Consider the following 20376-nt stretch of genomic DNA (forward strand, 5'->3'; position numbering starts at 1 on the left):
GTCATTATATCTGCCTGGCATCGTATTTACATACAAATAATTGCATGTGTGTAGACTGGGAAGTTTTTATTTGCGTAAATATCACTTCCAAGTGCAGGACTCCAATGTGATTTTTCCTCCTTATCATTAACAGAGGACTATTTGCCAGCCTTTCTGTGTGTCAATTAGCTGTCTCCTTACTGCTGTGCCTTTTGCCATTCTAACATCCCTTAAAATCCCACAGGTAGTCTTTATCGGCAGAAACCTAGCACAGGATTCAGCAAGCTGCTGGCTTAACACTGGGGAAAGGGAACACATGGAACAGGGAATAGCCTTCATATTCACCTTTTGTAAGTGGAAATGGCTAGGTATTAATGCCCAGTGCTTGCGTATCCTCTCTGAGCATGTTTCATGTGCTGCCATTGCTTAAGTGGACTGGGTTTTGGTCATTGAATCCGATCCATCTGTTTATCAAGTAACATATCAAATCATTAGGAGATCATTCCTAGTCAGACCCAATGGACTTCACTGGAGTAGTACCCAAGTTACAGGACTGCAGCAGAAAGAAAGATGTATGAAAAGAACAGAAAAAATCCCCACACACATCACTGGATGATTTTTCCTAATTTCTGTGATCCTACCTGGGCTCATAGAAAACAGTGGTGTTGCAACAAGAATTTTCTCCCTCTGAATCTGTGTGAGAGCATTTCACTTTTATAGCTAACTGAAGTTTCAGGACACGCTTTTGTTCACTGACTTGTGAGAGTAATACAGATTACAATTCAATGGTTCTCTCTCTCTCAAAAAAAAAAACGTGTTTCTAAACACTTTAGAAAGAAGTCAGCCTTCCTTATCTGTCACACACCTTGCTAACTAATATTTTGAGCATTTAGTTCCACATGGCACTTACTGACGTAACACACAAAGTACTTAGAAATGCATAACTGGTTTTTTTTTCATGATCAAGCTCTGGACTGCAGAGAAGTGTAATTCAGTATCTTGTCCTCTCATAAATGCAAATTATGGTTTAGTAAAGTCAGCAGTCAATTTTTGTTCAAGATAAGTGGCACATATTCCTTATTAGTGAGAAACCACAAAGACACTTTTGAGGAACTTGTGAATGTTTTTTCCATATAGCCCAGAGGCTTAGGCTCAGATTCAAAACTATTGAAAATTACATGTCCAGGTTCCATATGTGCATTTAAGCTGATAGGTATCCATAATTTGGTATGGTACTCAATAGGAAAAAAGATTCATACTACTGAGAAAGATCCGATCCTGCATTTGGAAAAAAATGGAAGCTAGAGATGCCCATCCAAAATGCAAGTTATATTTATGGCATGATATTTTAGGGGTGATACCATGTTCCCACATTCTTCAAGACTGTTCCAATATACAGTTCTCCATGAGAATTGTTTGGGGTAGCCTTTCACTTGAGTTTAGGGAGCTGAAAACAAGCTGCAGTTTCACTTGATAGTAAAAACCATGGCTAAATTCAAATTAAGCTTGGTAAAAATTCAGGGAGATTCTGCAGCTTCTCCAGGGTAGCAGCTTACTTCTGAGACTAAACTTACTTACAGAGGAAGTCTAAAAAGGAGCTGTAATTAGAAATTCCTGGTGGAGAAGGGGGGGGAAAAAAAGGGTCTTAAAAGCCTTAACTTTATATTTTTCTCTACTGAATACTTCTGGACAAAGAAAAGGGTTTTATATGTCCACAGATGTGCCTTTCTGCTGCAGCCTATATCAAGGAGAATTCAGCATGTGAAGTCCCACATGTACAACATGAAGAGGAAAAAAAAAAAAGCTAAATTTGTACTTTTCTGCAACAATTGCCACACAATTCTGTTTCCAAGTCATTAGCTATCAAGTATTCATTGACTGATGGTTTTGGTTTGAGTGGGTTTACTTTGGGTGAGTTTTGGTCGTTTTTGGGGGGTTTTTACCCTCCTACCATCTAAAAAAGTAGAAAATTCTGATTGGGACACAGTGATCACAAGGCTTGTATGAGCTCTCTACCATGAATGCCAATAGTTTAGATACCCTACAACAGAAACTGCTTCCTTGATAGATGAGCTAACAAAGGTAGCATCCTTTGGTAAGTGTCTCACTCCTCATCTGGCAGTACAGTGCCTGCTTTCAGCAGTGCCATAAATCTCCACTCGTGTTCCCTTTTCCTGTGCCTTGCAGCTCATTTCCTTCTAGCATAATGTAGCCTTTTCTGTTGAGAAAGTCTGTTCTGCTTTGGCAGGCTTACAACAAGCAGAAGTGGTTTGGTGGAGGTTTAGCTTTTTTTGTTTGCAGCTTTTCATGTGCCAAACTTTTCCTTTTGAGACCTTGTTTTTTGTTGTACTGTGGGGGGCTTTCTACTAGCTGCCACACTTTTTTGTCATCTTGATTGCAACATGATAAAATGAGAAGGCATTTGTCAGTACTGAAGTGTCCCAAATATAAAACATCCTAACGGTGTTGGTTTTTTCTGCTGGTCCTGAAAAACCCAGAAGTCTTCCAAAGAGTTCTTCAGCAGATGTTCCTTGGCAAAGAGAAGGGAGCTAGCAATCCAACATTGACTGAGCATCTCAACACCCTAATTCCTTTTTAAATGCTTGTATCCCCCTCTGTATAGTGAGAAAGCATAGAGAATATGCAAGCCCTGTTGTCCTGCAGAGGAAGAACATGTATAGTGGTAAATACATTTATTCACGTCAGCCTCCGCAAAATCTCTTTATGCAGTATTAGTTTATTCTCCTCATGTTTTCTTCCAGCACTGGCCTTTGCAAGTCAGGGTTGAAAAGCAAGATTGGAAGAGTGATTGTCTACAAATTGTTCCCATCTTCAGGAACTTGCAGATTCTGTTTTTCTGATTGCAGAGTAATATATGAACCAATCATAGGGTGAGCTGTTTAAATTCTTGCTCCTAGGCATGGTTCATCATCTCTTTCAGGCAATAGAGACAAATTCCATTGGATTTCAGAGCAAGAAAAGTGATGGTTAAGCCTGAGGAATTTCTGTATCATTGGGTAATGGAATAACCCCCAGAGCTGAATTGCTCTGATTCATTTAACACTTTCTTTAGAATAGTACCAACTTACAGAAAACTAAAATTTTTTTCATCTAAAAATTAAGTTGAATTTTTTTTTATCTGATCCTTAAATAATGCTGTAATAACACTTCAAATGTGGGACTAGAATATCAATAGTGTAAAACATACCATTTAAAATCAGTAAAACTTTAGAAAGGTTACTTCTAACTCCAAGAAATAGGTCAGTGATCTGGATGCGTGGCAGTTTTTCTGCTGTGAAAAACAATAGCTCTTTCATCAGTTACATGAAGCCACTTAATCTAGATCAGGCCGAACATCTTAATATAGTATACTACAAAAAATTATGTTTGAACAATATAAGGACCTTATTTACATCCACAAATACCAGGAGAAATCAAATTAAGGAAGAATCTCATTCTTTTGAATACACTGGGTCAGAGAGCTAAAATCCACAATATTAATGTAATCTATGGCAGTGAATGTCACAAGGCTGCCCATCACAAAATTTCTAAATCACTGGTCAGCGCATAGGCACGTTAATTATTGTACATTAACTCTGGGTTAGAAAATCACACAGGGATGAGCAGCAGTCAGTATAAAAAGTTGCTCTCTTATAGAGGTGCATTTCAGACAGTGGAGTACAAAAGTTGAGGTCTTAATATTGAAATGCCTTCTCTGTAACACAAGGAGTTCTGTGAAAAGGCCGTTGCACTTGTGTACATGTGCATGACATTAGACAGTACAGGTCTGACAAGAAAAAACATCCTTACTTGGCTAGTCTCCCAGTTCCTTAGTGTCTTCCATCTTTTTGCTGTTAAAATTGTGCAACCATCCTGAGAGAAGGAGAAAAAACTATGAACAGGTGCCATATATGATAGGTTTTTAATAGTATTGAGGTTTAATAGTATTGAGGTTTAATAGCTGTGAGGTTGCTCCTGGTCAGGCCCCACAAAGAAGGCTGATGAATCCAGAAGAATGTTTCTTGCCTCCCTGCCCACCTGTGCCTTGGAAAGGATCAATATGTTCTTCTCCATAAACCTGAAGGTAATGACTGCCAAGGAATGAGGACTTACAGCTTTTAAGTGTGTGCTTTTATATCATAAAAATTCATCCTTTTGTACAAAACACCCAAGGGATCATTTTTTCTTAGGGAGTTGCTAGAAAAGGACTGACAAGAATGAAATTGTCGGGTTGAGTTCCTTGTCTGGATTTTTTCAAAATTCTTTAGCATCTCTCCTGACAGCTTAGTAAGACAGGATTTACTTGCTTGTTTTAAGGGAGGTCACCTCAGACTATATTTCCTTTGGCTTATTTCCCCATGGCTTATTTTTTTCTCTGCCCAGATTTTGTCCTGTTTTGATAGCAGACTTATTCTTTGGTATCTGGGGTGTCAAGCCTTGTTTTATCTCTAATTTAAAACAACGCAGACAGTTCTGATGTCCTGAAAGGGATAAGAAACTGTATCAGAAATGTCATTCTAAATCTCCATAAATACAAGTTTCTTTTTTCTGGTACTTTAAAATGCAGTCTGAAAACTTGAAAAGCCATACATTTTGGAAACATACATAATCAATTCTTTTTATAAGTGTCTTGAAAACAGTAATAGCCTTAGTTAGTACAAAAGAGCAGAGAATATGCAAGCTTGTTAAGCTTCCAAACACTGTACTTAGACTCAAGTAAATTTAAAAATAGCTGAATCAGTATTTTAAAGAATAAAGGAAAGAAGTGTTTGATTCTGGTGGTGTCCTCACATGCCTAGCCTTCAGCTTGAAAGGAATTTCCATGTGTGTGATAGAATTAAAATATTTGTAATTAAAAAAAAAAAATGCTGACAAATTACCTTTTTTGTACTCCTGCTAGTAGATCTTGTTGCAATAAAGGCATTTCTTATGGTAACTCTGCCAGAAACCAGTAGGACACAATGTCTCCATGTTTTTTGGTTGTGGACACGGCCAGTTCCCTAGCAACACAGTAAGATTTAAGCAGACTAATACAAAAGGTGCCCAATCCTGTACATATTACGAGTGCATACAGAAGAAATAGCTCTCCTTCACATGCTCGTGCTCCTGACAGAAAATGAAAGACCCTTTCCTTAACTAGTCCCAAGTCCCTCAAATCCTCCTGAAGGCAACAAGAGCAGAGGACTTCATTGCCTCATAGGATCAGGCTTTAAATTAAATTAAAGCAGCTAGGTACAAAACACTTTAATTCTTTATTGCCCACATACCTGAGCGACATTGGCAGTTGGCAGTGAAACAGGTGAGAATGAACCTTACTGTGTTCAGGTTGCACAGCAGAGAGTAATGCCAACAAATGTAATCTGTTCTCATTAATTGAAGTTACTGGGGGCCAGTCCCATTCACTCATTTTACCACAGATCTGAAAATGAACACACTTGTCATTGACCAAACACAGTCAGGGAATGTGAGCAGCATCCTGGCTGCCCTTTGCAGCAGGTAGGGATCATCCTCTGTATTTCAGACAGGGAAAGTGGCACACAAAGGCCGAAAGGAGCAAATTCGCGTCTAGCCATCAACTCACAGAACCTCCCTGAAGACAGGTCTATGAATATACCATATTGAAATCCATTTGTTTCCCTTTGAGGCCTTCCGAAATAGTCTGAGGAATTTTTGGCTGAGATTAGCTGCTCAGAAGCACCAGAACTGAAAAAACCCCAAACCAAGGAGAAAACTTCTGTAAAGTGACATTTATTAAGAACATGCTTCAAACATAAGTCTCTTACTTTAGGAAACTAGGAAAGAAGAACAAGACAGATCTCTGATCTCTTGCAAAACTGCTACCCAGTGGAACAGAAAGTATGTATTATAACCAGGGTCCTATACCCTGCTATGGCAGGGGTGTTCAAGTCTGTGTTAACATGTATTTTGCAGGATTAGCTAATTTAATTCTATATTTCTGTGTACTCCAACCATTCCATGAACAAGTTTTTCTATTCAGGGGCAGGAGCAACATTCTTTTGATGAATTTTTTTATACAGCTGGTCAACTGCTTAGATAAACTTGATATATAGAGACATCAGTGAGAACATGAAGTCTCATAATTCTGAAGATACTTAATTTCAAAAGACAGTTGTGATATTTGCAAATACAAGATACATACATGCATAAGAATGTTATAGAGTAATATTGCTAACTCTTGAGATCATATTACAACAGGTACTTAAATTCCCAGATCATGGATATTTAAGAACTGCAAGAAAAGCTGCCATTTCTTTTGGAAATGCAGGAGTTTCTAGTTCTCCTCAGTAAAATTGTGTAAACATGTTCTTTAAAAATAAATTACGTATTTAAAAATAAGGTCAAGATACAAGTCAGCACTGGTTTCTAAATACATGAGGACAGCAACACAGCATCATAAGTGGTGTCTGTCAAAGTGTATACTGAGCTGACAGGTGTTTGTAAATCTCATTTAAACTCACGTTGAGCTAGTAACCAAACTGCACTTTGAGTTAAGTGCAAGCTTTAAGTCAAATATCATTGTGCAATAGTGGTACATACCCCAGGAAGCATAAATACAATTTTTTTTCTTTTAAATTCCACCTCAGTTCATTGACCATAGCCTATCTTTGTATTCTTTGATAAAACAGAGATAAAGCCACTTAGAGATGTGAATGAGAGATGTAAATGCTGAGATTACCATGCTGAGAGGTAAAACTAACTACACAGAATATGCTAACACAGATTTACAGCCAGAAGAATGTAAATTTGAGAGATTGAATGATTTCTGATCAAGGAGGTGTGAAACCAGCAATAACCACAAACTAAGAAGTTCATGTCTTGTTTACATCCAGAATAAGGTTGTGTAAAATCCTAGGCAATGGCTGTAGACCTTATAGGAGATTCTAAATCAATCTTTCTTCTCAATAACATGACCTGAGCTATAACACAACAGCTGATGTATTTGGATGATTTGTTACTGCCATTTTCATATAACTTTGTTTTAAATATGTATTGCCTGGAACTTCAATTCAGGAAGGCCCTTTGAACACTTTAGCCTTTTACTATTCAGGGTAATATTGAAGAATAAACCTTACCTTAAAAGTTTAGTATACTGAAGTTCCCATTATACCCCTTCAGAAGTCAAGGATTAAGTGATGCCTAGTTTAGAGATGCTCTTAATGGTTCCCAAGTTTGCAGAAGGTGTGTAAGCACAGTCCAAAATTCACCAACTGACCTGAGTCTGAGGACACTTTTGCAGGGCTCATCTTTGTGGGACCAGAGCGGAAGGCATAAAACCCAGTAATTTGAAAGAAGATTGGAGGCAAGAGTGGGATTTAGGTTTTGCTTTATTTTGTAATTGAGCAATCAAGTTCAAGCTGTGCCTTTTCTCCAGACCTGCTCATTCCTGTAGTGCTGCCCCATAAGTCCCCACACTGTCCCTTGGCTAGTGCAGAGCACACATGGGTTTTTGGTAGCCACAGCTAAGGGTTGCAAGGACACCAATACGTGTAAACAAAGTTTTTAATTTGCAAGGAGGAACATTTTTCACAGCAAAAAGCTGCAGAGATGCTGTGCGAGGTAAGCAGGGAGTGTGGAGCAGTGCGGGAGTCAGAGAGATGGTGCCAACTTCCAGGCTGGTTTCTTCTGCTAGAGCCCAGAGTTGTGTAACAAAAAAATCCTTCTGTGTAACTCTAGAAATTGCATACTGATGTTTTATTTCGATTTGGGCAATGACACATCCATGAGGACTGACAGCTTTAAGGAATGGACGGCAGGAGGCTTTCCCACTGGGCAGCAGTTGCTGATGAATTTTCCAGACTGAATAATCTGTTCACCATGATCAATCACAATGAGCAAAAAGAATAGAGTTAGGGGAAGAAAAAAGGGAAAAACTCCAGCATTTTCCATTAAACAAATTATACTTCAAGGCTGGTGCAGGGGTCTTTACCATTGGCATGAGTAGGGCTGAAGAGTGGGCTGCCAAAAAGCTGTATCTGTCATACTGTCCTTGTCTGACCCACAGCACTCCCCAGCATAGCTGAACTCTCTGGCTGTTTTTATAGCTGAGTTGGTGAGCTTTACAGCAGCATTTTGTAACTGCTTTTCTTCTTGGTAAAGACTGAAAATCATTGCAGGTATAGAGGGCCCTGTGAGAGTGCTCCCAGAAGTGCAGCTATCACTTGAGGGGTTTCTCAGCTGAGGGACAAACATTAGATCAGCTGAATGGGCTGGCATCTGCCCCTTGAGCTGCTACAGATGGACCAATCTCCACTATCAGTTGCTTTCCTTAAAATCAGAATTTATCTGTTAGTAATCAGTCACACAATGTCCTAGAGAAGACCCCCATGTCTTCCAGCATGCTTGCAGGGCAGAGCTTTACACACTGCCCATTTCTACATCAGGGGATTTAATGACAGGTTTCTGCCATTTGCAGGTAAAATTCCAAGTTAGGATATTGAGATCCAGAGAGCAGAAACCAGATGTTGGACAGATAACAGGGGCCAATACGACATAAAGCTGCACTATTTATAGAGAGCAGTCAGTGTGCAGTGCTGCACTTTCGTACCAGGGCAATCCAGGCATTTTAGGAACATCACAGGGCTTTCCTCCACATCCCTCTCACAGCATCAGGGTAGGTTTGGCATTCAGTTTCTCTTTGGAAATTAGTAGGAGGGTTGAAGCACTCTCTCCTTTGCCTCAAGGGTCATAGTAGCTCTTTTATGTGCTGAAGTCCCATAGTCAAGGGGGAAGTTCGAGCCTCTGTTCCCCATAGACCCATGCATTGCTGCCAGTGGGGATGCAGTGGGGACCACCAAAAATCTGCTCTACAGCTCTCTGTGGGCTTCCCTCATCCTCACCTGGCAGCACTGCCCTGCAATAAACCCTGTTCAAGGTCCCTGATGTCAGGGAATAAGGCAGAAGAGGAAGGTGCAAATATGAAGCTCAGCAAAAGTGGCTGGTTGTAATCCCCTCCTGGACACAGCTGTACTGCTGCATAGGCTGCTTTGAGTGTGGCAGTGCGTGGGAGCTCACTTTGAGAGTATCCCACTGAAAATGTCACCTAGTCCCTAGGAGAAGGCTTTTCCTGATATTTCTGCCTTATCGTTGCAGCGTACAGAGAAGGGCATGGGAGGCTGAGGTTTCCTCTTCATGGTAATGAAATGCAGCCCACATATCCCAACGCTGGCAAGAGAAGAGGAGAGCAAGTCAGAAGTTAAGGAAGTAGAGAAGTCAGACCAAGTACAAGAGTCAGAACAGAGGAGCAGGAAATAAAGCAGTGGACTGTGTGCCTGAAAAGAGCAGACAGAGCCTGCAGCCTGTGAAAAGATTAACAGAATAAAAGGAGTTTCAATTTAGAACAACAAAATCCTATCACACAGGCTTTAACTTCTCCTTTGAAATAAACGCACTGTAACACTGTTACTCAAATAAAACTGAATCAAACCAGGTACTTGCAGACATCTGCCATCTTCTTTATTATTTCACATGCTCCTAAGAGGCCTGATCCCCAGCACCTCCTGGCCATTTATCTGCCTTAGTGCAGATCTGTCCTCTGCATGCATCATCCAAATGTTTGGTCTCCAGCAGGTCAGGGCTGATGTGATAGGGACAACCAGGTTGCCCACACTGACCCAGCTCGGAGGAGGAGAGAGACCACACCTACAGAAGGACTCTGAAATCTTCCCAGGTTTCTCTCCACAGCAAGAGGTTTTATTATTCAGCATTATTATTCTCTTCCTGTGTGTTTGTTAAATAAATAGGTTTTTTATCTCTTTCACTTTCCTCTGAGGAAAATTTCTTTTTTCGTGAACCTGGGTGGGGGAGGGATGGTCGTAACCTGCCTTCTGTCAGAGGATATTTTCCTCCAAATTTGTCTCAAACTGGCACACCTTCTCAATTAGGCCCTGCAATTTTGGACAAAATGATTTGTAAATTCATCTATCATACCTATTGTATACCCACATACATACTCAAGAGAGCATGATGCTTGCAAGCCAGAGAACTGGGTCCGAGGTTCCAGTGCTGTTTTTGGTTAATGGAACATTTGCATTGACTCAAGTACTATAATGAGAATATTCCCACATTGTATCTCTTGTAGTGAGGTCTTTACGGTACAGATGTGCCCTTCTTATAAGTAGTCAGCACATGCCAATGGACCCTCCTTTAAATGCTTTTGAAGCAGCAGATTATTTTGTGACCACTGTGTTACTGAAACAGAGGCTTAAAAGCTTTCTTGATGAAGTTTCTCTTGGTTAACCTGCTCCTGCAGAAGAAAAGTATTGACAAATTATCACTTATTTTACAAAAAGGTAGAAATTTTAAACCACCATGTTTTTGTGGGTTTAAGCTGTTGGGTACTTTGGCAGAGGTTGTAGTACTAATAGCCTGCACATGGCCAGTCTCCTGTGGCAAGCAGCAGGTTTCAGATGTATAGCAAAGCACTGCAGTCCCATAAATGCGTCTTGCAGGATTTGAGTACTGCTTTCCTTTAAGGCTGCCTTCCACAACTGGTGGAAAGGGATTCCAAACAAACCATCATCATTAAGCAGTTTATATACCTTAAGCCAGAGCCAAATGTACAGCTTACTACTTTTAAAGAACTATTCAAATGGCCCCAGATTTATTAAAGGTCCTGTGAAGACTGAGGTTAGCACAAATTTGCCTTGATTGCTCTTCTCTAGATTGTGATTTTTTCATCTAATTGAAACACAGCTGCCTAACACACTCCCAAAATCACCACAATGCAGCTGGCACATACAAGTTTTACCCACTTGCAAGTTCTGTTCATCAGTGGTCTTTGCAATTTAATCAGTCTTACATTTTCTTAAAATAACAGCTAAGAAGGCAGAGGTTATTCTCTCTCTGGGGAAGGATACATGCCATCATCCTGCAGACTGGTTGGTTACTGGGGAGAACAGCAACCCAAAAATTTGGCACCCACAGTAACATTCCCTAAAATTCAGGATAGGAATGATATTCAATCCTTGCCGCAGCTCTTCAAGTTCACCAGATAACAGACACCACTTCCAGCCTGTTTTCCACCAGATGGGCAGGTCAGCCTTTTCCCTGCCCTTTATGCAGCTGGGCAGGGCACAGCTGTGCCCTGCTGAGCAGGTATTGATTTTTAATATATATCAATTAAAATTATTTACGGATCTCCACAGTACCTCGTGCAGTACCAAAATCTAACCCTTATCACTGAAACTGACTGTTGCACACCCTGTAAGGCTGCATCAGGTATTATTAGTGAAGCTATGCCTGAAATATTTACTTTCCTTAACTTATTTTTCTGTTCTATCCACACCTTCATAGTTAGAAAACTTTGGTTCTTTAAGTCCTCAGGGACTACACCTGCATATTAGTGCTCAGAAGGCAAATAATCTTCTTTATACATCTATCGGAAGTCAAGGAAAACACTTCTGTCAGTATTTGAAGCAGCCCTATTTTTAAAATCTTTAAAGTTGGGTGTAGTTTAATCAGATTATAAATTCTTAACCCAGTAAAATCCAGTTGGAATGCTGGAATAGCAGTTTATAATGGCCGGTCATGTTCTTGCTTGCTAGGAATTTTAACATAAATATTTGAACTCAAGTCAGGTTTTAAGATTGTTTAATTTTGTTAAATACTAATCCCTGTAGACATTAAATTATCTATGTTATTTTTATAGCCATTTTTGAGGGGGGTTTTTTTGCAAGCATATTAGCAGAGCAGCCATAATTCATTTTCTACTATACAGAAGTTCCATTTTTTTACTTGCATATGAAGTTAAATGGCTATTATTTTAATGCCAGGCTTTATAGATCCTTTTATTCTTCATCCGTTCTTCATTAAGAGTTTTCTGAATGCTATTTAAAAGCAAAAAACTCCAGGAAATTGCATTAAATACCTTAACTGCCACATAGCCTAAATTCGTGTTTGTCTAGAGGTTAAGAAAATGCACTTGAAGTGCATTTTTTTGCTAGTTTTAATTCTGTTGAGTCCCTACAGCCTAGTAATTTTTTTGACCTGTTTTCTTGATTCAGAATTTCATTCAGTCTTTGTATTTTAATGGGGGAAGGAGGGGACACTTACAATCTTTTGCATTAGATGCTACACTTGTGTTAATAAGCTGGAGAGGAGCAGGGCAAAGCCTGAGCAGCACCCTGTGCCTGGCCGTGTCGTTGGGAGCCACAGCACAGCTGTGATGCATGGCAGCCACCTCTCCCAGCACTGCCAGCACGTGGCTAAGCTGGAGCTTGAGTTCAGCCAGGGCAGAGAGCAGCCAGTTTATTTACTGTGAATAGAGTCATCGGGACTTCTGTGCTGCCACAAAATTTCCAGTTTACATCAAAATTATGAGCTGTATATTTTACTTCTTGACTGGTTTTGTAGCTGTGTCATGCCCTGAGTTCACAAACAGGCAGTGACAGTCACTAACATCCTCAGTTGAGAGTGTTTAACTCCTGGGAGCCAATTAACTGACAATTAGCTGCACCAGGCTGCTTCATTTATAAATAAATATCCATGATGAGTTATGTCATCACCATTATTGTCATAATCCACTTCATATTTAATTTGGATTTAAACAGTTTGCAAAGCACAATTCCTTTTGATTAAGCTTTTTTGCTGTTGTTGCCAAACAGGATTCTCAATTCTTTACAATATTTTCTACGGAAAAAAGATATATTTGTTTATAATTCCTAGGCAGGATGCAAAGCTTCAGCATTTGTTTATAAGAGAACTGTTTTAAGCAGTGACACAGACTGTCATCCTGTTGGCCAGAGCAATGTCAACATAGATGTGGAAGTCCTGAGAGGATGGGAGAACTTTTTGATTATTATTCTATTCTAAGTGAAAACTGCCTATATCTGCTGTTGATACCAATATATCAAGAGAGAGCTGTACCTGAAATCAGGTTGGTCTCAAACATTTAATTTAAAAGAAAAAAAAATCCTATTTTCTACAGCTTCCGCACACTGAGAAGAGGGTTCCAGACTTGCCCTTCATTGTCAATATACCCAGACACAGACCATCTGTCACAACTGTAGTGATGAAACACCCACTATACAGTTGGGATTATAATCTTTGGTGATGCTTACTACTGTGATTGACTACTGTTTTACTAATTCCTATTCTGATTCAATAAACATGGGATGCACCTCCACAACAATGCTGAAGGAAGCAGGACACCCAGTTAACACAGGCATTTGCTCTGCCTGCCTTTGAACATCACACCTCCCCACCTCATTACCTGCAATGTGCGCTGAGTGCTGCATGACCCACCTTGAGTGTGGAGTGCCATCTTCTGAGGACAGCAAATGGCATTCCGTGAAAGCAGGAGTCTGGCAGGATTCATATTCGTGAACCATGCACAGTTTTTTTAGCATTATTGCCTGCTATAATACTTCACTAAACAACTAGTCACAAACTGAATTACCTGACTGTGGCCAAAAAACACCAAAGGAGCACCGAATTTTTGTTGTTAATACTTTATTTTGTAGGGGAAAGGGCTGTTTAGACAAATTACTGACCCGTTCTGAATTTCAGATGTACAACAGATCTTTAAAGAAATGTGCATGCAATAAAAAGGCATGAGTTATATTTTTCTTTGCTAACTACACAGGAAATTGCTTGGTTTTCTCCAAGCAAGACCAAATATGGTCTCTACATATAATAAGTAAGTCCATTCTTACAGAACTGATGGATACTTTCAACAGGCTGCAAGATCCATTCTTTTTATAATCTATGTGGATTGTGTGCTGCAGATAAATAAAAGATGCCCTAGGGATTTGTCTTGGTTTGAAAGACAGGTGTCTGCTAAGGAAGGCAGAAGCCTCCCTTGGAATGGCAGATGCAACCCCCTTCCCTCCGAGTTATTATAATTTTGAAATCAAGGGGGGCTTTTAGGCAAAGATGTGGGAAATAGGAATAACAGTTCTTTACTGTTATATATCTATATGTGTATAACCAGTCAAACAAACAGCAATACCTATGGCAGTAACAGCAAACAATCACAAACCCAGTGCCAGCCTTCTCGGCTGTCAGGCCCTTTCCCCTCGGGTGCAGTTCCGCTCGCAGCCGGCAGGGGCGCTGGCGGCTCCCGGTGAGCAGGGCAGGTGCGATGGTTCCCCCGCGGCTGCAGGGGGCGCTCCGGAGCGAGCTGGGGGAGCACGCGGCTCTGGTGCCCTGGGATCCCGGGGAAGGATGGGACAAAGGCTTCACAAACCCCTGGGCAGCCGATCCCGGACTCTCGGGAACAGCAGGCTGGAACGGCAGGGATGAGCACAAATCCCAGATGGCAGATGGGATGTATCCAAACGGGGAATCCCCCGGAGGTCTGGGCAGGCAGGGCGAGCACGGCTACAGCACAGTGAAGGCTCGAAGCAGCGGCGGGGCAGGGCGGCCACAGCGCGGCTCCGAGCAGGGCAGGGAAGGTGGGCTTGGGATCCCAGTGTTTTCTCCAGCAGAAAGAAAAGTGGCCATAGGAAAAAACAGCTTCCTCTTTCTCTGGATGCCCCCACACCCAGGTGAAACAAAAGAGTAGCCAGGCGCACCCCACCCCCAGTGGGTAGCTCTTTGTCTTCCTTAAGTACTCAGCGATTAGCAACAGTATGGGGGAAAATTCCTTTAACAGAAAAAAACTAGAACTCTTAAAACCCCAACAGGATTTTGCATACTAAGTGGATACACCAAGTATTACCAAGTTCCTTTATTTTCTCACAAGCACAGTGATACTGTTTTCCTTCAAAGTGCAGTTCTTGAAGTGTTTTGGTGAGAATTCAGCTTTCATTTAAGAGGTGAGTTTCAGTTCTCATAGTTATATTAAAAAACATCAAAACCCCATATCTGACCCCAAATGAACTCCCATAGTTCAAAAGCCTGAGGCAAAGTGAAAATATTGGATTTTTCAATAAGCCCCATGTCCTAATTTTCACATCCTTACCACAGTTCCCAAATGGTTTAGCCCTACATGAGGTGCTGACCTCAGAGCAAAACTACATGCGTGTGTGTGCCTGGGAAACCCATTCCAGGGCTAGGTCACAAAAGATCCTAAATATAATTAGAAAAACAACCGGAGATTTGAAAGGATGAGGGGGTTGGCATTCTCTTCACAGAAAACCATGTTTGGGACCCACTTCCACTAAGTCAGAGATGGAGCATGGCTGAAAGGAGAGGCTGGACCCACTTCACACTCATGTTGCAACAGCTGGTTTGGGTTCACCCAACCCGGGGCCCGGCAAGTGTGGCCGCTTGGGTTGAGCATGTGCTCACAGAGGACAGGCTGGGCTCCTCGTCTGCAGCTCTGAGCTGTTTGTTTAAGGAGAATACTTTCTGGGTGCAACTATCTGAAGGACAAGGACCCGACAGCCTTCTGGATGGTTCTTTCATACAAACATTCTACTGCTTTTACTAGCAGCACTGCCGGATGTGTTACTTGACTGGAGAAATAAAAAGACACAGACATTTCTTCCTTTGGTTTTTTTATTCTCCTGCCCTGTTTCCTATTTTTCTAGGATGTGGAAACTGCTCTCAACATTGTCCAAAAAAAAAAAAAATAATCATGACACTGGATAAGATCTCAGAAGTGATATATATATATTTCAGGATATTTTACTTGCCTTCTGTGTTTTGTAATTTTCTAAAATGACTCATAGGGGTTAGTAACAATTTTTAAACAAAAGCTGAGATTGTCATGGGATTGTCATACCAGCTATTCCATATTATTGTGAAAAGGAGAAAAAAAGGCAACAAACACCAAGAAACAAGAGATGACAAAATATCATGCTATGAAAATGTGCATCATGCTATGAAATAGTGCATATTGCATTTTCTCACCCCAGAGCTGCTCACCAAATTCCCTCCAGTTCCTGCTGACCAAGACCTCCTGAAAACTGCTTCTCATCAGGCAGTTTCTGACAGCTCATTTTCTGGAGCATTTCAGTATCTCCACCATATCTATTTTTAAACATATCCTATGCCAAGTGAAGTGAAGGTACTTTTTGGGGCACATTTACCATATTCATAGGCACATAGGCAGGTTTCCCTAAAAACATTCTATTGTCAGAAGGGGTGTAGCACTTCCATTCCTACGGATATGGCTTTTGCACCTGTTGTGAGTGCAAAATAATAGGAAATCCGTAATGAACTTGGAAGATAATTTTGTCCTTTTTTTTAATTCATTCATTAATTTAAAATTAATTACATTTTTAAAAATATGATTAGCTACTTAATTTACAAAAAAAATCCTGTGACTGTTTGTATGAAAGTATCATCCAGAAGGCTGTCTGGTCCTTGTCCTGCTCCTTCAAGATAGTTGCACCCAGAAAGTATTCTCCTTAGACAAAGAAAGTTCTGGCTTTTTCCAGCTCAGACAGAGTTGTGGACGAGGAGGACTGCTTTGGCAGTCTTACCATAACAGGAGGCCATCATTCTAAGCCACGGACACCTTCTCCCTGCAGCCATTTGGATTTAAGAAAGAGCCCCACTGCCAATGCCCCTCACTGCCCATCATCCAGGCTGCCAGAGATGAGCCATGCCCCTTCCTGGAGGCAGAAAGATGAAGCACAGAGAGCTTCAGAGCTTTGACAATGCCAAGTGCAAGCATTTAAAAAACACATCAGCGACTGTTTATTTAGACTGCACTAGGGCACTGCTGTGCCAGATCACTGCTGCCACCTTCTCTCTGCAGTTACACCTCACCAGGACTTAGCTCTCTCTTCCCTGGGTTCCTCACAAAATGGCCAGATCATGCTGCTTCCCATGGTGCTGCTGAAGCTTCTCTCTCCACTTCCTCACCCTTCCCACTCCACGGCAGGTCTGTCCGTCACACCTCAGCAGTTGAGTGGGTACAGAAAACCAGGTGTGCCATCAGCTCACCCCCTCGCCAGCACAAAGCCACAGTGGAGATCAGGGAAGCACCCTGCCAGCACCACGCAGCACAGGTCTGCAGAGACACGCTGTAACATTGGATTTCCTGTCCATTATCAGTCTGAGGGATGCCATGCTGTGTTTGGATTGTATCCTTTCTTCATGTACTGACAAAATGGAAAGGTGACCCAAGGGATAGGGATGGAAACTGGCAGCCTGCTGAAGGATGGGCATTTTCATCTGGTCTTTGCTGCCAAAAATACCAGCAAGCCTGAGCTAACGTGAACAAGGGTAGTGAGCAGGAGGAGGTGGCATGAAAGGAGTCAGAGGACCCCTTAGCAGTTATTCTGTCTTTGGGCATTTGTTCAGTACTGGAATGGCCAGAAAGGAGTATGGTTCCATCCCAAAGAGGCAGTGGAAACCTACAGATCTATCTTGGTAAAAAACACTGTGTCTAAACTTTAGCGTGCTCCCCAAAGTACCACCAGCTCCTCCCAAAAGTGTAGTGTTTTCAGGTACATTGACCTGTGAAAAATGGAGATACACAGCTATGTATGCTGGCAGGTAGCAGATCATTTTTAAGGGGCTTTTTTAACTTAAGGCCTTTCTCCATATGTGCGAGTACAACCCTTAGAACACAGCAGTACCAAAGACTCATAAGGCTTTTCCTCCAGACTCTTCTCCATCCTCGTGGTCTCCTTTGGATTCTTTCTAATAGCATCATGTCTTTTTTATCCTGTGGTGCCCAAAACTGCCCCCAGCACTCGAGGTGAGGCCACCCCAGCCCAGAGTGGAGCAGGACAATCCCCTTTCCTGGCCTGGCTGGCAGTGCTGGGCCTGATGCCCCCAGGACAGGGATGTCCCTCCTGGCTGCCAGGGCACTGCTGATTCAGATCCAACTGGCCATCGACCAGGACCCCCAGGTCCCTTCCCACAGCTGCTCTCCAGCCTCTCATTCCCAGTCCATCCATGCAGCCAGGGGTGCCCCCTCCCAGGTGCAGAGTCCAGCATTTGCCTGTGTTCAAACTTCCCATGGTTGGGGATTGTCCATCTCTCTCATTTGTCTGGGTCTCTCTGCAGGGCCTCTCTGCCCTCAAGGGAGTCAACAACTGCTCCTAATTTAGTGTCATCAGCAAAGCTCCTTAGTGTTCGTTTTGACCTGGGTCCAAGTCATTAATGAAGATACTGAAGAGCACAGGGCTGAGGATGGAGCCCTGTGGAACCCCACTAGTGACAGGTCACAATCCTGATGTCACCCCATTCACTACAACTCTTTGTGCCCAACCTGTGAGCTCGTTGCTCACCCATCATGTAACACACCCTGGCCCCACATGAAAAAAGAGCACCTGTGGTATCCAGCACTCCTTTTCTATACCCAGCACTGCCTCAACTCACATCATCTCAATTGTCTTATATTGTCTAATATTTTAGTCATACCACATTACAACTTTAAAATGTATGGCTGATGACTAAGTAGCACAGGTATTGCAAGTACAAAATGTTAATGGATTTCTAGTATTTCAGACTTTGAGATTGGCTTTTCAAGCATAATCTTAAATCCATCCTTGGTGGACAAGCACACCTTTTGGGCCCATCATTATAGACAGTGCTACTCTCTTGTTTCTTGACCTCCTAACCTCCCTGGAAATGGGCCTTGTTCAAATTCCTCTTAGGAGTGGATAAAAAATTTTCATTACAAAGTCATTTCTAACTCCTTTCAATAATACACTTATGCATGGCAGGTGAGAGCAGACAGTTGTGCAAGCTGAGCAAGTTCATGCCAGAAAACTCACGGATCCTCAGCTGAGACTTACCGTGCTTCAGCAGAGCTGAGCACACACTTACCGTCCTTGATTGCTGATAAATGGCAACACTTTTGCCAGGCTGTAATCAGAAAAAGTGCAGTCATGGAAAATCTGAAAAGGGGGTGGCACAGCTGTCTTTTTTGGTTGAGTGGGGGCTTTGGGCTTGTTTGCCTTTTTTTGAATAAATAGAAGAAAAATATTTACTTTCTTTTACCTCACTGCTAACCTATTTTTCTTTCCAGGTAATATAATTGGTTCTGGGATCTTTATTTCACCGAAAGGAGTTTTGGAGCACGCCGGCTCGGTGGGACTTGCTCTCATTATTTGGGTGCTTGGCGGCGGTGTGGCTGCCCTTGGCTCGCTGTGTTACGCTGAACTGGGAGTCACCATCCCCAAGTCAGGAGGGGATTATTCCTATGTCACAGAGATTTTTGGTGGGTTAGCCGGGTAAGTACCCTATCTCTATAAACTAATTTGAAAACACATTTATATTATGTATTTGGTGTGGGAAAGCCATCTGACAACATTTATCAATAAAAATACTTTAGCAAAATCAATCTTTCTGTTCTCTGTTAGAAATAACAAATTGCCCCTACACAGACCTCTCGGTGCTGCTTTGCAAGGAAAGGTGACAGATGCTTTCACTTCCCTCACTGACTCAGTCAAGTCCATGACAGAAAAGAGTGATGCTGTGTCCGGGTGATAATTCCTGTGTGCCAATCATGAATGATCAGTGCCTTGTGTTGAAGAGCTTTACCCATCAGGGAGGCCAGGCTGGAGCTACTTACCAGAAACAAAGCAGAGCTGCTTCACTTACTGCAGCTGTACAGAATAACCAAGTGCTGTAAATACAGAGGGGGGAGGAATGCTAACTCAGGAAGTGATTTCTCTTTGAAAAGACTACTAATGGGGTAGTGTGGCTAAGGGAGGAAGGGACAAGTGAGAGGAGGTTATCTTTTTTATTTGAGTGTACACTTTTTCATGTATTCAACACAATAAATTAAGCTGTCAGCCTACAGGCTACTAGAGAAGCAGCAGAATGTTCTGACCAGCTCTCTTATTGGAAGTAGAGAGGCCATACCATGTACTGGTGGTTTAGTTAAGAAATTAGCATCAGTAGAGAAAACTAGAGAAAGAGTAAGGAAAATAAAAAAACCACCAAACCAGAGTATTCCTTCTCATGTGAGATGGAAAATTAGCTCATAACAGTTGAGCTGGCTGCTGAGCAAGGACAAATCAGAACAGGCATAACACAGGCAGTCTGTCACCCTATCCCAAAGGCTGTCCTCTCATGCCTGCCTCAGCTCAGTGCCACACAGGCACTGGGCACAGCATTACAGACATCCTTGGTCACAAGGTACATTTCTGATGCTTTTTAGACTTAAGCCATTGCCTTATGCTGGTTCATGAAGTCTGTGTTTCTTCAGCTGATGGAATCTCTTCTCTGACTGCTGTCCTGCTTTGCACAGAAAATTACATTGACACCACAGAACAGATTGAGATAAAAACAACATTGGCTTGGTTAACCAAATCTCAACTCCACTGAGGTTTTTTCTTTCATGAGGGCAGGAGCTGCACAGCAAAGTTCCTGCTTCCCCAGGGCACTGCAGCAGGCAGGCAGCAGCTTCCCCACTGCCTACTCACGGGAACAGTGTCTGCAAGCAGGGACCAGGGAAATGAGAGTATAGAGCCCCACAAACAGTCACAAGTCCCATCCCTGGAACATCACTTTGAAGGAGGCCAG

At 41.9% G+C, this 20376-nt stretch overlaps 1 protein-coding gene across 3 annotated transcripts in view; it reads left to right on the forward strand.

Moving 5' to 3' along the window:
- Positions 1–20376, forward strand: part of SLC7A10 (solute carrier family 7 member 10) — a 44967-nt gene that overhangs the window by 4980 nt on the left and 19611 nt on the right. For all 3 annotated transcript variants that reach the window (XM_048316522.1, XM_048316524.1, XM_048316523.1), the window contains exon 2: positions 18875–19079. In XM_048316522.1, coding sequence (XP_048172479.1) covers positions 18875–19079 — 205 coding nt within the window. The remainder of the gene's footprint in view (positions 1–18874; positions 19080–20376) is intronic.

The sequence above is a fragment of the Corvus hawaiiensis genome, chromosome 12 (genome assembly GCF_020740725.1).
Source record: "Corvus hawaiiensis isolate bCorHaw1 chromosome 12, bCorHaw1.pri.cur, whole genome shotgun sequence".
In the NCBI taxonomy this organism is placed as follows: Eukaryota; Metazoa; Chordata; class Aves; order Passeriformes; family Corvidae; genus Corvus; species Corvus hawaiiensis.